The sequence below is a fragment of the Carex rostrata genome, chromosome 6 (genome assembly GCF_964058835.1).
Source record: "Carex rostrata chromosome 6, lpCarRost1.2, whole genome shotgun sequence".
NCBI classification, from domain to species: Eukaryota; Viridiplantae; Streptophyta; class Magnoliopsida; order Poales; family Cyperaceae; genus Carex; species Carex rostrata.
This window is the reverse complement of record NC_135923.1, coordinates 9,258,041-9,269,715: the sequence shown is the minus strand read 5'-3', so window position 1 is coordinate 9,269,715 and position 11,675 is coordinate 9,258,041. Positions and strand designations below refer to the sequence as shown.

Below are 11,675 nucleotides of genomic sequence, written 5' to 3'. Positions count from 1 at the left end.
TAATTTGAACGGGATTATCTAATTATTTCTGTATAAAACACAGTTTGGTTATTTAACCAGTGATGATTGATGAAATTTGGCTCAGCTGATGTTTTTCAAGTTTTTTTAAATAAGAACTAGAACCAACGTAGGTGTTTTTCTTAGTGACTCTGTAATGAGCATTCAACAGGTAGGATAACATATCTAATGTTCAAATCATGCAGTGTTTGTTTTGATACTACCCTATACTGCAAAAAATAGATACAGGCTGGTATTTTATGTTGAGAATACCAAATACACCTAAACTTTGTTAGTGATGTGTTTGATTATTCAATTACACTATTCAGACAATATGTTCACTCCCCTGATGTATTTCTTCCAATGCAAACTAAAAGCAGAGCTGATATATGAAATATCAATTTAAGAAGAACAACATACGCTTCAGAAAGTCGACAATTACAAATATTACAAATATTCACATCTGTCCCTGCTTCCTCTGTTCCAACCAAACCTCATCATTAGTGCTTAACAACCATTTTTACAGTCTTATTATTGCCTTCCACAATTTCTCTCAGCAACTCATCAGTAATACCACCAACATTCACTGGCTCAGCACTTGAATCCTCTACACATGTCCCTGATAAAACCATCTTAGACATCCGAGCTTTCTTTTTGTTAATCTCATATTTACTCTCCTCCCACGAACCCGCAGCCAACAATAGATAAACATAAACTACCTTCTCTTGGCCAGGCCGAAATGCACGTGCTATCGCTTGTTTTGTTTTGGAAGGATTCCACTCAGAATCAAGAAGCACTATCCTCGACGCGGCTGTCAGGCTGATCCCCTCAGCACATGCATTGGTTGAAGCTAGTAGCACCTTTCTTTTCCCCTCATTATCTCCATTGAATTTATCAATTATTTCAGATCGCACCAAGAGATCTTGATCTCCATAGAGAAATAATATCTCATTCCCTTCACTCCATCCAAAACAAGATTCTATCGATTTAATCAAGAGTTTTAAAGGCTCAATATTGTGAGAAAAGACTAAAACCCTCTCTTTCCTAATTAATGACTTCATAATTACATCGATGACAAATAATGTTTTCGAACCCCTATAGAAACTTCTTTTGCTACCAATTTCCTTTAACTCCTTTTCAGTAAAGATGGTTTTTGCAGCTTTTGATGTGCTGACAAGACATGGATGGATCGCTCCGACTGAAACAAGGAACTCTATCTCAAGAGGGTAGCGGAACAAATTTTTGCAAGAGTTTTGCAATTTTTGCAAGACCTTTTCTTGGGGCTTAGTACATTGGAGGAAGATAGTATACGTCTCGAGACCAGGAAGGTTTTGCAACTTCTCACCATCAAAGGCATGGATAAAACCAGATGTAATATTTCTCAAGAGGTCAAAACCATGTTTCCGACCACATCTACTATGAGACTCAATCTTATGCCCGATCTTCTCAACAAACAATTTCTGCGCACGTTTCTCTTGATCTTTTATTTTCCTTCCCCGCTTGGTTTCTCTGGCCCTTTTCTTAGGCTCCAATTCAGCTATAACATCTCTCACGAAACGGGGTCTGGCAAGACATAACGTGTTGAAGTATTCTTCGAAATTGTTTTGAAATACTGTGCCAGATAAAAGAATCCTTGATTCAGTGTTCACCTTCATCAAAAGCCTTCTCACCTTAGAAGAGGTGCTTCTTGGATTGTGGCCTTCATCTAGCACCAATAATCCTGGGCTGGTTTGCAACACATTCGCCATAAACTCGTAATATTCATTCCTCGATTCCCCTTTCATGATAGAATGAAAAGAAGGATACGTCATGAGTAACACTCCTGGATTTTCATGCCACAAATGAACCTTTTCTAAAGAATCTATAATTCGAATTGTCTTATTGCTCATCCGAAGATGTGAATCCAGATAGCCCTTAGTTTTTCCAACAAATGTTCTCCTATTGTAGGCTATATCTTGATGGATTATGTGTACCGGGACTTCAACTCCCCACTTTTCAAATTCCCTTTGCCAGGTGTGAATGACACTTTTGGGGGTTATTACTAACGGGTGGCTTTTAGGGAACACTGCCAAGTAACTTATCAGGAATGAAATTACTGTTAAAGTTTTGCCTGAACCAGGAGAATGAGAGATAACACAACCACCTGTGTTGCCATTGGTGCTGCTCATTTTTTCTGGCTCTAGAGAGCCGACCAGGTTCTTCCAAATGAACTCAAAAGCTTCTCTCTGGTGAGGGTGTAATTTAGGCTCGATGCGGATAATTGGGGTCCATATATGGTTACTGGATTTAATCTGGCTGGTGTTGGGAGGTGTCTTTAAAAAAGATTGGTCTATTTCAAAAGGGTGTAATTTGGGCTCAATATTGGCTCTTTCCTTGGGCATTTGATAGCTTCTTTCTTTCATCTGTAAGATCAGAGGGGGGAGCCTAATTTAATTTCATAACATACAAAAAGAAAAAACAGAGGTTCTAACCTTTCTAACATTTAAGATAATGGTCATATTTATTTCTTAGCATTTTAATATTAAGAACTTGCAAATGATGGCATTATTGTGTGCCCTGGATGAATTACTGCTGCAGTTAAGATGAATTAATCCAATCTGGCAAATAACTTAACAAAGCACAGGAAAGTAGAAACAAAAAGAACATGCCGAGTACTGGGCTTGTACACTTCAGTACTGACTGCAATGTACCGACCTAACAGAACTGGAGAAAAATCCACGAATGCAATCAATAAAGAGCAGGAAAAAAAACCCCATTAGTATAACAACTTATAATAAATGTAAACTGGGTATGAAATTTCACATTTATGATGGATAGTTCAAACTAAGAAGATTTACGACATCTAGAAAAAAGCTTACAAACTTACCATAGGTGGAAAAATGTCCTTAATCTCGGTTATTACAGCATTGCATTTTATGCAAACATAACCAATTTGTTCGTTGAGTACACAGTCGTGCACATACAATTCTTTATCTTTTCCAGAAGCCACCTCATCTTCAGAATCAAACTGCTGGAAAACATAAAAAAATCACTAGTAAGTTGTAGCAAACGAAATTAAGCAAAAAAAAATAAAAAAAATTAAGAGTACATCAACCCAACTTTCAATAATCAGAGCTCCTGAATTACTTAGCGATTGAAATATGATATATTACTCATCATGAACAGAATAATGAAAAGTCACAATGCAATTTTTCTATCTAAACAACAACACTAGTCAAGCTGATTTTTCCCAAGTGGTAAAAAAAGAAGACTGACATTTGTGGGTCAGTGCTAGATTAACAATTTTTCAGAATTAGGATTTATTTTCATTTCATGCAAAAGAATCTTAAAAACTCTAATCCACCAAATTCATGAACCAAAGTTAAAAGAAAAGTTCCCACAGTCTTGGTCTTACCCCTCTCCCGTCTCGATCTCCCCACCACCCAGTGCCTGTAAAATTTCTTTTGGTGTGGAGGAGATCTCTCTCCAAATGTCTCCTGGATGTTCTATGTTAGCTGCTCATGATTTCTCAGAAATAATGAATCTTTTGATAATTATTTAGTCTCTTATTATTGGAAACAGAAATGAGTGTTTAAAGGCTGCAGATGACCCAATTGTGGGATATAATTTGATTTTACTTGATTAATTAATGGCCTCTTCTACTTGGCAACTAATTACATTACTGATTTGCATTTTTTTACCAAATAAATGTCTTTATTTTTATACCTGATAATAATGCTATGTTATTCTTATGATATGCTAATGTGGTAGCCTTGTTAGTTTAATGAAAAACTTAATGACAATTACTTGTTTTGGAAATAAAAAAGTTAATGACAATTCTTTTTCTATCCGATCAGTCTCGTAAAATATATTCTATGGGCATATATTAAAATAGTTGATATCTGACGAATGACAAGATAGTCAAGAGAACTGCCAGAACAGCAAAAACTTGCTCAACTACAATCAATATTCATTTATTTCAATTAAGCTCCATGCAAAGTTGATTTTATCATTTGCATTTCTAGCCAGGAACTTAATAGTAGATACTGGCTTAGTTACTCCTCACCTGTACAATTAACAACTAAAAAGACCAGCCTAGGCATCTCAGTAACTCTACCCAATGTAAATGAATTCAATTACAAAATATTAGGCAAAAATACCCATAAACTTCTGAAGCATCAAGATATCAAATTTGTCACTCCAAAGATAATGTTAGATTTTTCTATTTGAAACTAAAAACCCTATGAGAAAATAGATCATATCGAACTAAAATTAAATTCATATCTTTTATTTTTCTGTAATTTATTATTCCTTCACAAAAGTTTACCAGATACCACATAAAATATAAGTATTTAGTATTTACCAAAATAAAACCACAGCAGAGAGACATCAATGCAACGAGTAAATGGTGGCAAACGTAACGGGTGTAGAGCTGATCGATTATCAAAGATGAGAAGATAGCTAACTTAAACAACCACACTGTCCCCTGAACAATACATGAGGGGTATAATAGGAATACAAATTAGTGGCATAGCTGACATGGCATTGTAATGTAAATAAGTATAAACTTGGCAATCACATTTGGAGTTATAAGATGATCACGTTGAGATATGGCATGCATAGGAGTTTTTTTACCAATTATACTAAAAATATATATTTTTATAACATTTGACTTGAGAAATTGAAAGTGTAAGACATTTCTAGATTCAGGGTGTTCTTTTTACAACAATTACATCTATCATGATTTTGTTATATTTGTGGTCCTATATATTGTAAAAGGAAAAGAGAAGCATACTGTGGACTATAGTTATGGTGAAATGTTCAAGAATAGAACCAAATTACAATTATCTTTGCCATTGCATTTTATTGATTATTAACATACTGATGAAGATATTCTTCTTTTCAAACTGTTGATATGCCAAAATCTGTAATAGCTAGTGGTGTAGTGAAAAAAAGGACCAGCCTAGTATCTAAAGTGTACACAATAGATTTGGGTATAATTACTGGTATGAAACAGGGTCGCTGGCAATTATGTTTTTACACAGAGGTACTTCCAGTTTGAAATAATCATCACTGCCAATGGCTTACTTGTTATACTGTCAACACATCCAAGGCAATAAACCTATCAATTGCAATTAATAAATAAAAAATACAGACTAAAGCACCTTTTTTTCTTCTTCAAGAACAAGAGTGTTTAAGCAATAGTCCATCTCTTCCCAGAGCTCCTCATATTCATCTTTCCCCTTTTCCTTCTCAATTTCACCATCACTGTCTACTGGGGACCACACAAAGTTTTCATATATTGGGTAATACCCCGGAGCAGACATGAAGGCCTCCTCTTCCTGTTGGAAACTCGGCTTAGCCTTCTTGCTCATGCAACAACTGATGTCAGTCATAAGCTCCTCTATGTAATCATCACATTCCTTGGTACCGAAGTACTTTCTTTTTGCACCATGTTTCTCATGTTGCTCATACAGCTGCTCCCTTTTTTTTCGCATTGCTTGGTCTTTAATGACCTCGTCTATCAAACCATCACATTTCTTATTATTGAAATACTTCACTTTTGCACCATGTTTCTCATGCAGCCGATAAGGCCCCCTTTCTTTTTGCATTTCCGGGCCCTTCATGAGCTTTTCTATAAAATCACTGCATTCCTCAGTACTGAAATACTCCTTCCTATTTGCACCATGTTTCTCACAAGGCATATATGACCTCTCTTTCTGTACCGCCTTTTGCTTTGGTTTACCATTGACAGAAGAAAGTTTCGCTGCATGCTTTTTTAGGAGTGACACATCTTCTTTTACAGGCTCTTCCTTAGATTGTGATGTGGACAAAGAGAAAACTTTTGCAGATGGTGCATTAGAAGAGCAACCAAAATTTGGAGACGTGTAGCTACTAAAAAAGATTGGTTGGAATTTTTCACGCTTTGATCGTCTAATATTCATTTCTTCATACACATTATTTGCATTTGAAACCACGAGACTCTTCTCAATACCTCCAGTTGAAGCATCTTTTTCTTCTGTACATGTAGGTTCAATGGTCACCCTCTCGACCTTAGGCTTAATAACACCGTCACAATTCATAAAATTCACTACTTTCATGTTCACAGTTGAGCCATTTTGGTTGATATCATCTCCTTGGACATGATAAAGAATTCTATCTTGCACAACCTTTACTTCTATCACACCAACCAAAGTGGAAAATACAAGAAGTGTTGCTATTGCTGGAGAGAAGGTGTCAGTGAAGTTGAAGAGCTTGGTTTTGTAAATGGAAGTTCCATTTAGGGTTGAACGTGGAAAGATGTTTCCATTTTCGTCTGGTTTATTGTTGAGTTTTTGTAGTATGGAAATTTGGTTGATCTTAACCAGTGTCACTCTTGCACGGTCTTTCACGAGACTTCGCATGTGAATCAGGCCATTATTTTTGTATGGCATAATGGCGAATAAACAATTGCATGTGTCAGCATGAGATCGTTTGATTTTGATAATTCTTCCATCGAGCCATGCCAATTGCTGCAGGAAGAAAATAAGCATGCGTTAGAATCTCAGTGACGATCCCTTATTAGAAGGTTATTAAAGACAAGTCTATTAGATGACTAGCTTGTCTATGGTAACTTCTGTACTTGTGATACCTCTTTCTCAATCAGGTAACCTCTGATTTTCGGAGTTTTCTGCATGCTTAGTCATTTATATATATAGTTTTATTATTTACTTTTTTTTTGAGTCGCGTGTGAATTTAATAAAGAGTATGGTTAAAATGCTATTGGTTTTGTGCTCCAATCATGCTCCACAACCTTATCTCCGTTTTCAAAGTCTGAATAGTCGATCCGAACTGCTCAACATGATCTTCATATTAAAATGTATTAGAGACCAAATTTTATATTTTTTTGGATTTTTTTTACTATTTGCTTAGATAGGTACAAAATCACTTTTTTCAGATGATTCTAGACCATCCAAAACAGTGATTTTGTACCTATCTAAAAAAATGGTAACAAATTTAAAAAAATTATAAAATTTGGTCTCCAAGCACATTTCAATATGGAGATCATGTTGAGCGGTTTGGTTGGACTGTTCGGACATCGAAAACGGAGATAAGGATGCGGAGCATGATTGGAGCACAAAATCATTAACCCTACTCATTTAATAAAGTTACTTTGAGATATAAGATTTAGCCAGACGACTTTTCAGTCACTCCTTAAAAAGAAAATAACAATTTAGTCACTCCAACAGAATCATTATGACTTTCAGTCAAAATTCAATTTCCCTTTGGAGAATCACAATTCTGCCATTTAACTTGATTAAGTAAAAAAAAAATATAAACAGATAGCAGTGTGAACCTCTTAGATTAAATGTAAGCATTTATGAATAATAACATACTTTCTTTGACCATTAGCCCCCACATTGGAACACATATTCATTACTGATGTAGCATGCAGTAGTTTAGGTTGTTTCATCTTTCGAAGAGACTAGTATTTAATTTTGTTTCATCTTTAATTTCAGCATTTTTTACTTTCTTTTCCGTTTTTGCACTTTTGGGTCTTCATTGCCTCCAGGCAATTATTTCTTTTCTTATGTTTTCACAGGGTTTCTTCTCAGAAACTCAACCACTGTAACCGATCCAATTATGGTTAATGAAAATGAGGGCTAGACCCCGTTTAATTTCTCAAAAAATTTTGCACTCTACCAAGATACATGGTGGTCTTAGATAAACGTATAAAAACATAAAACAGTGTAAGAAGCATATGACGTACCTGAGGTTGGGAATCATGGTCTGAATTTGATGAGGCTGGCTGAGGCAAAAGCGCACACACATCAATGCCAGGTTTTAGAAATTTACAACAATCAAGAGAGGTTGCCTTCCTTGACCGCATGCGCATGAAATCGGTATGTATATTTTCCAGCATAGTCGGTGTGGGACACTTAGCTCGAACAGATATACTCCCGTCTTGTATGGTGTTGGTATGTTAATCATTGTATTAGGATAGTTTGAGGGGTTTATTTGTAAGAGTGTTTGTAAGGCTCTATATAAGCCTAACCCTTTGATTAATAAAGATAATCCTTTTTACACAAAACTAGTTGGTATCAGAGCCACTTTTCAGATCTAGGGTTTTGCGTCAAAAACCGTGCAACAGCAGCCACCTTCCGCCAGCACAGCCAGCACCTCCGCCAGCACCACCGGACCTCCGCCAGCTCCGCCAGGGGGTCCGCCAGCCCTCTGCCAGCTCCGCCAGGGGCTCCGCCAGCTCCGCCAGCTCCGCCAGGGGGCTGCCGGCTCTGCCAGGGGTCCGCCGGGTTGCCAGGTGCTCCGCCGGCCCTGCTGGTGCTCCGCCAGGGGTGCTGGAGCTCCGCCAGCCGCTGTTTGTGAGTCGTTTTGGCTGTTTTATCTTGGTAACAGATCTGATCTGATCTCCGTTTGGCTGTTTTTGGTGACAGATCTGATCTGATCTGATCTGATCTCTTCTTCTTCTTTTCTCTCTTGATTTGATCTATCCTCTTCTCTTTTCTCTCTATTTCTCTTGTTGATTGTTGCTTGGCCGGCGTGGGGGGGTTTATACCCCACGATACCCGAGAGACGGGTATTAATCGGGTTGTTTGAAACTCGAATCTTGATGTTTTGAGATCAAGATCGGGTTAAAAGGAAAGGGAAGGGGTTCGAGGTAATGATTTTCTAGATCTTACGGGTTCGAGATCGTGTCTTGGGGAAGAAGGAGGATTTGACTCAATCTTGTGTGTAGATCAGAGTCAGATCAATGGCAGGTGAGGGTTCGAAGATGGGTTTAGCAATGAAAGAGGCCTTGGAGAAGCTGAATGGTGATGAGATCGCAATGTTGATGCGAGCATTTAGCTTTGCCTCTAGTGACACTGCACCGAAACCAACCCCAGCACCTGCACCAGCACCAAGGGTGGAGCTTCCCCCGATTGATGTGAAACTCGATGGTCCAGGTTCGTATCTGAGCTGGTCACGTCGGGTGCGGTACACTCTAGTTGGGAGGAAACTAGAGGGGTACTTGACTGGAGCGATTGCTGAGCCAGCTGAGGGTACTCCAGCGAGGGATGAGTGGAGGTCCACTCACATGTTGGTGTACATCTGGCTCTTAAACTCGATGACTCGAGAGATCGCGGCCAATGTTGATGGCATGGAGGATGTGAAGTGTGTCTGGGAAAAATTGAGGAAGACGTATGATGGTGTGGAGAACAACCTGAAGGTTTATCAGGTAAAGGGAGAGATTGCTGCTTGCGTACAGGGGGAGAGGACTGTGCAGCAGTATGCCATAGAGCTGGAGCGCTTATGGCTGGATCATGACTACTGCACGAGGACGTTGTGTTGTCCTGATCCTGCGTGCAGGAAGACTGAGGCTTGCATGCAGGATAGGACCATGGGGTTCCTTAGAGGTCTGGCCCCAGCCTTTGAGCATAGGACTGCGATGTTACTTGCTCAGCCGAAGATTCCCTCGCTGGAGGAGGCAGTCTCGGCCATGATACAGGAGGAGACTCGGATCGGGCTCCAGACCGGGGCAGGGGGACTTCCAGGGGTGAAGTCAGCTCTAGCCGTCTCCAACTCAGGTGGTACCAGGTCTAGAGGTGAGACCCGGGAGTGCTACAACTGTGGGGAGGTAGGCCACCTGAAGTCGGCTTGCACTAAGCCACCAAAGGTGAGGAACTCTGGTGGACGTGGTCAGTCTGGGGAGCGCGGTCGTGGTCGTGGCCGCAGAGGAGGTGGAAGAGGGGGCTACCGGGCAAACCTGATGGTAGCAGGAGAAGAGGATGAAGGGGGTGTGCAGGATGAGGAGCTCTCTGCGGAGGATCAGGAGCTCTTGAGAGCCTACTCCCAGTTACTTAGGAGGAAGGGAAAAGGTGCGGCAGAGGATGCATCTACCTCGGGTAACATTGCCACTTATGCTCATTCAGTTGCAGGTACTAGTGACACCCATGCTCTTGCCTCCATATCCACCGTTAGTTCACCATGGATTATTGATTCTGGTGCGTCCAGACATGTGACGGGTACTGTTGGGGAGTTTTCTTCTTATACTCACCTGGCAGTCCCTGAGAGTATTCAGACAGCCGATGGTACGGCCCAGCCTGTAGTGGGTAAGGGTACTGTGCGATGTACCGACTCCTTGACTTTGTCCAATGTTTTGCATGCTCCATCTTTTCCAGTAAATCTCTTATCCATTAGTGCTATTATCCTCCAACTGAAATGTGTTGTTTCTTTTGATATTCCAAAGGTGATCTTCCAGGAGAAGGGAACGGGCAAGAGGCTTGGGACTGGCACATGGCGTAACGGATTGTGGTTCCTTGAGAGAGAAGGGATGGACTCAGCCCTCGCATCTGTGGTGGAGAGATCTGGAGGAGTGAGGAGTAGTGTGGAAGACTTGTTGTTGCTCTACCATAGGCGAATGGGTCATTCTTCTTTTAGTCTTTTGAGTCGTTTGTATCCAGCTATGTTTGAAAAAGCTAATAAAGAGAGACTTGTTTGTGATGCTTGTGAGCTTGGCAAGCACACCAGGAGTTCGTATGTTAGTACAGGTAGTAGGAGCACCTGTAGTTTTGATTTGATACATTCTGATGTGTGGGGACCTTGTTCCACAACTTCTGTTAATGGTTTTCGATATTTTGTGTCCTTCATTGATTGCTTTTCTCGTACTACTTGGCTTTATTTGATGAAAAACAAGAATGATGTGCTTGCTTGTTTTAAAGATTTCCACAAAGGGGCTCAGACTCAATACGGGGCAGTAGTGAAGGTATTGAGGTCTGACAATGGGACAGAGTACATGAACAATGCGTTCAGAGAATACTTATCCTCCCAGGGAATTCTGCATCAAACCACGTGCCCATACACACCAGAGCAGAATGGAGTGGCAGAAAGAAAGAACAGGCATCTCCTTGAGGTAGCGAGAAGCATGATGATCTCAATGAATGTACCAAAGTACTTGTGGGGACAGGCAGTCCTGACAGCTGCGAGACTGATCAATAGGATGCCGTCACGTGTGTTGGAGTGGAAGTCCCCGCTTGAGTTATTGAAAGGTGAGATTAATGATAGTCTCCCCTTGAAGGTATTTGGTTGTGTGTGTTTCGTGCAGAACAACAGACCAAATGTGGGAAAACTGGATCCGCGAGCGGTCAAATGTATTTTTGTGGGGTACTCGGCCACTCAAAAAGGCTACACATGTTGGAGTCCTGTGGAGAGGAGGTTGTTTGTTAGTATGGATGTCACATTTCGAGAACATGAGCCATACTACTCCTCTCATGTTACATCACCTTTTGGAGACTCGCTCGATACTGGAGGTATGAGGCGAGAGGGGGAGAGTAGCAGTGGTAGTGAGAGGAGGATGGTGGGTGTGAGCGATGTCCCTTGCGCGCCAACAGTTGAGGAGTCGACTGTTGTGGAATCGGCTGTGGTGCCGGAACGAGGCGGGGATGATCCCGATAATGGTGGCACTCAAGCTCAAGGGGAGCTGCGAGTGTACACGAGGAGAAGGAGGCAGGTTGAGGATACCGCGCCTACAGTGCCGCTTGTGCCAAGTCCCTTGTCTCTTCCTACCCCGACTTCTGAGACACCATCCACTGACTCAAAGCACACAGGTGATATGATTCCTCTCTCTACTCCTCCCACTCCCATGTCGGTAAGGAGGACTCCTCGCCTCAATGCGGGAGTTCCCCCTGATCGATACGGTTTCCCACATGATATTGCCCAGTTTG

At 40.6% G+C, this 11,675-nt stretch overlaps 1 protein-coding gene across 1 annotated transcript; it reads right to left on the bottom strand.

The window, feature by feature from the left end:
* Positions 1–332: 332 nt before the first annotated feature.
* Positions 333–7,907, bottom strand: LOC144555363 (SNF2 domain-containing protein CLASSY 2-like). The gene is made up of 4 exons (XM_078303662.1): positions 7,727–7,907; positions 5,142–6,488; positions 2,864–3,007; positions 333–2,399 (listed from the first exon to the last, which is right to left on the bottom strand). Exons 1-4 carry the CDS (start codon positions 7,877–7,879, stop codon positions 498–500), a joined length of 3,546 nt encoding a protein of 1,181 aa, XP_078159788.1. The 5' UTR covers positions 7,880–7,907; the 3' UTR covers positions 333–497.
* Positions 7,908–11,675: the final 3,768 nt, after the last annotated feature.

Bases quoted from the DNA above. Each gene is read 5' to 3' on its own strand.
- LOC144555363 (XM_078303662.1), bottom strand. From the start codon at position 7,879: ATGCTGGAAAATATACATACCGATTTCATGCGCATGCGGTCAAGGAAG. The intron at 6,489-7,726 runs GTACGTCATATG...TTCTTCCTGCAG, and splicing joins ACCATGATTCCCAACCTCAG to CAATTGGCATGGCTCGATGG. The intron at 2,400-2,863 runs GTAAGTTTGTAA...CTGATCTTACAG, and splicing joins AGGACATTTTTCCACCTATG to ATGAAAGAAAGAAGCTATCA.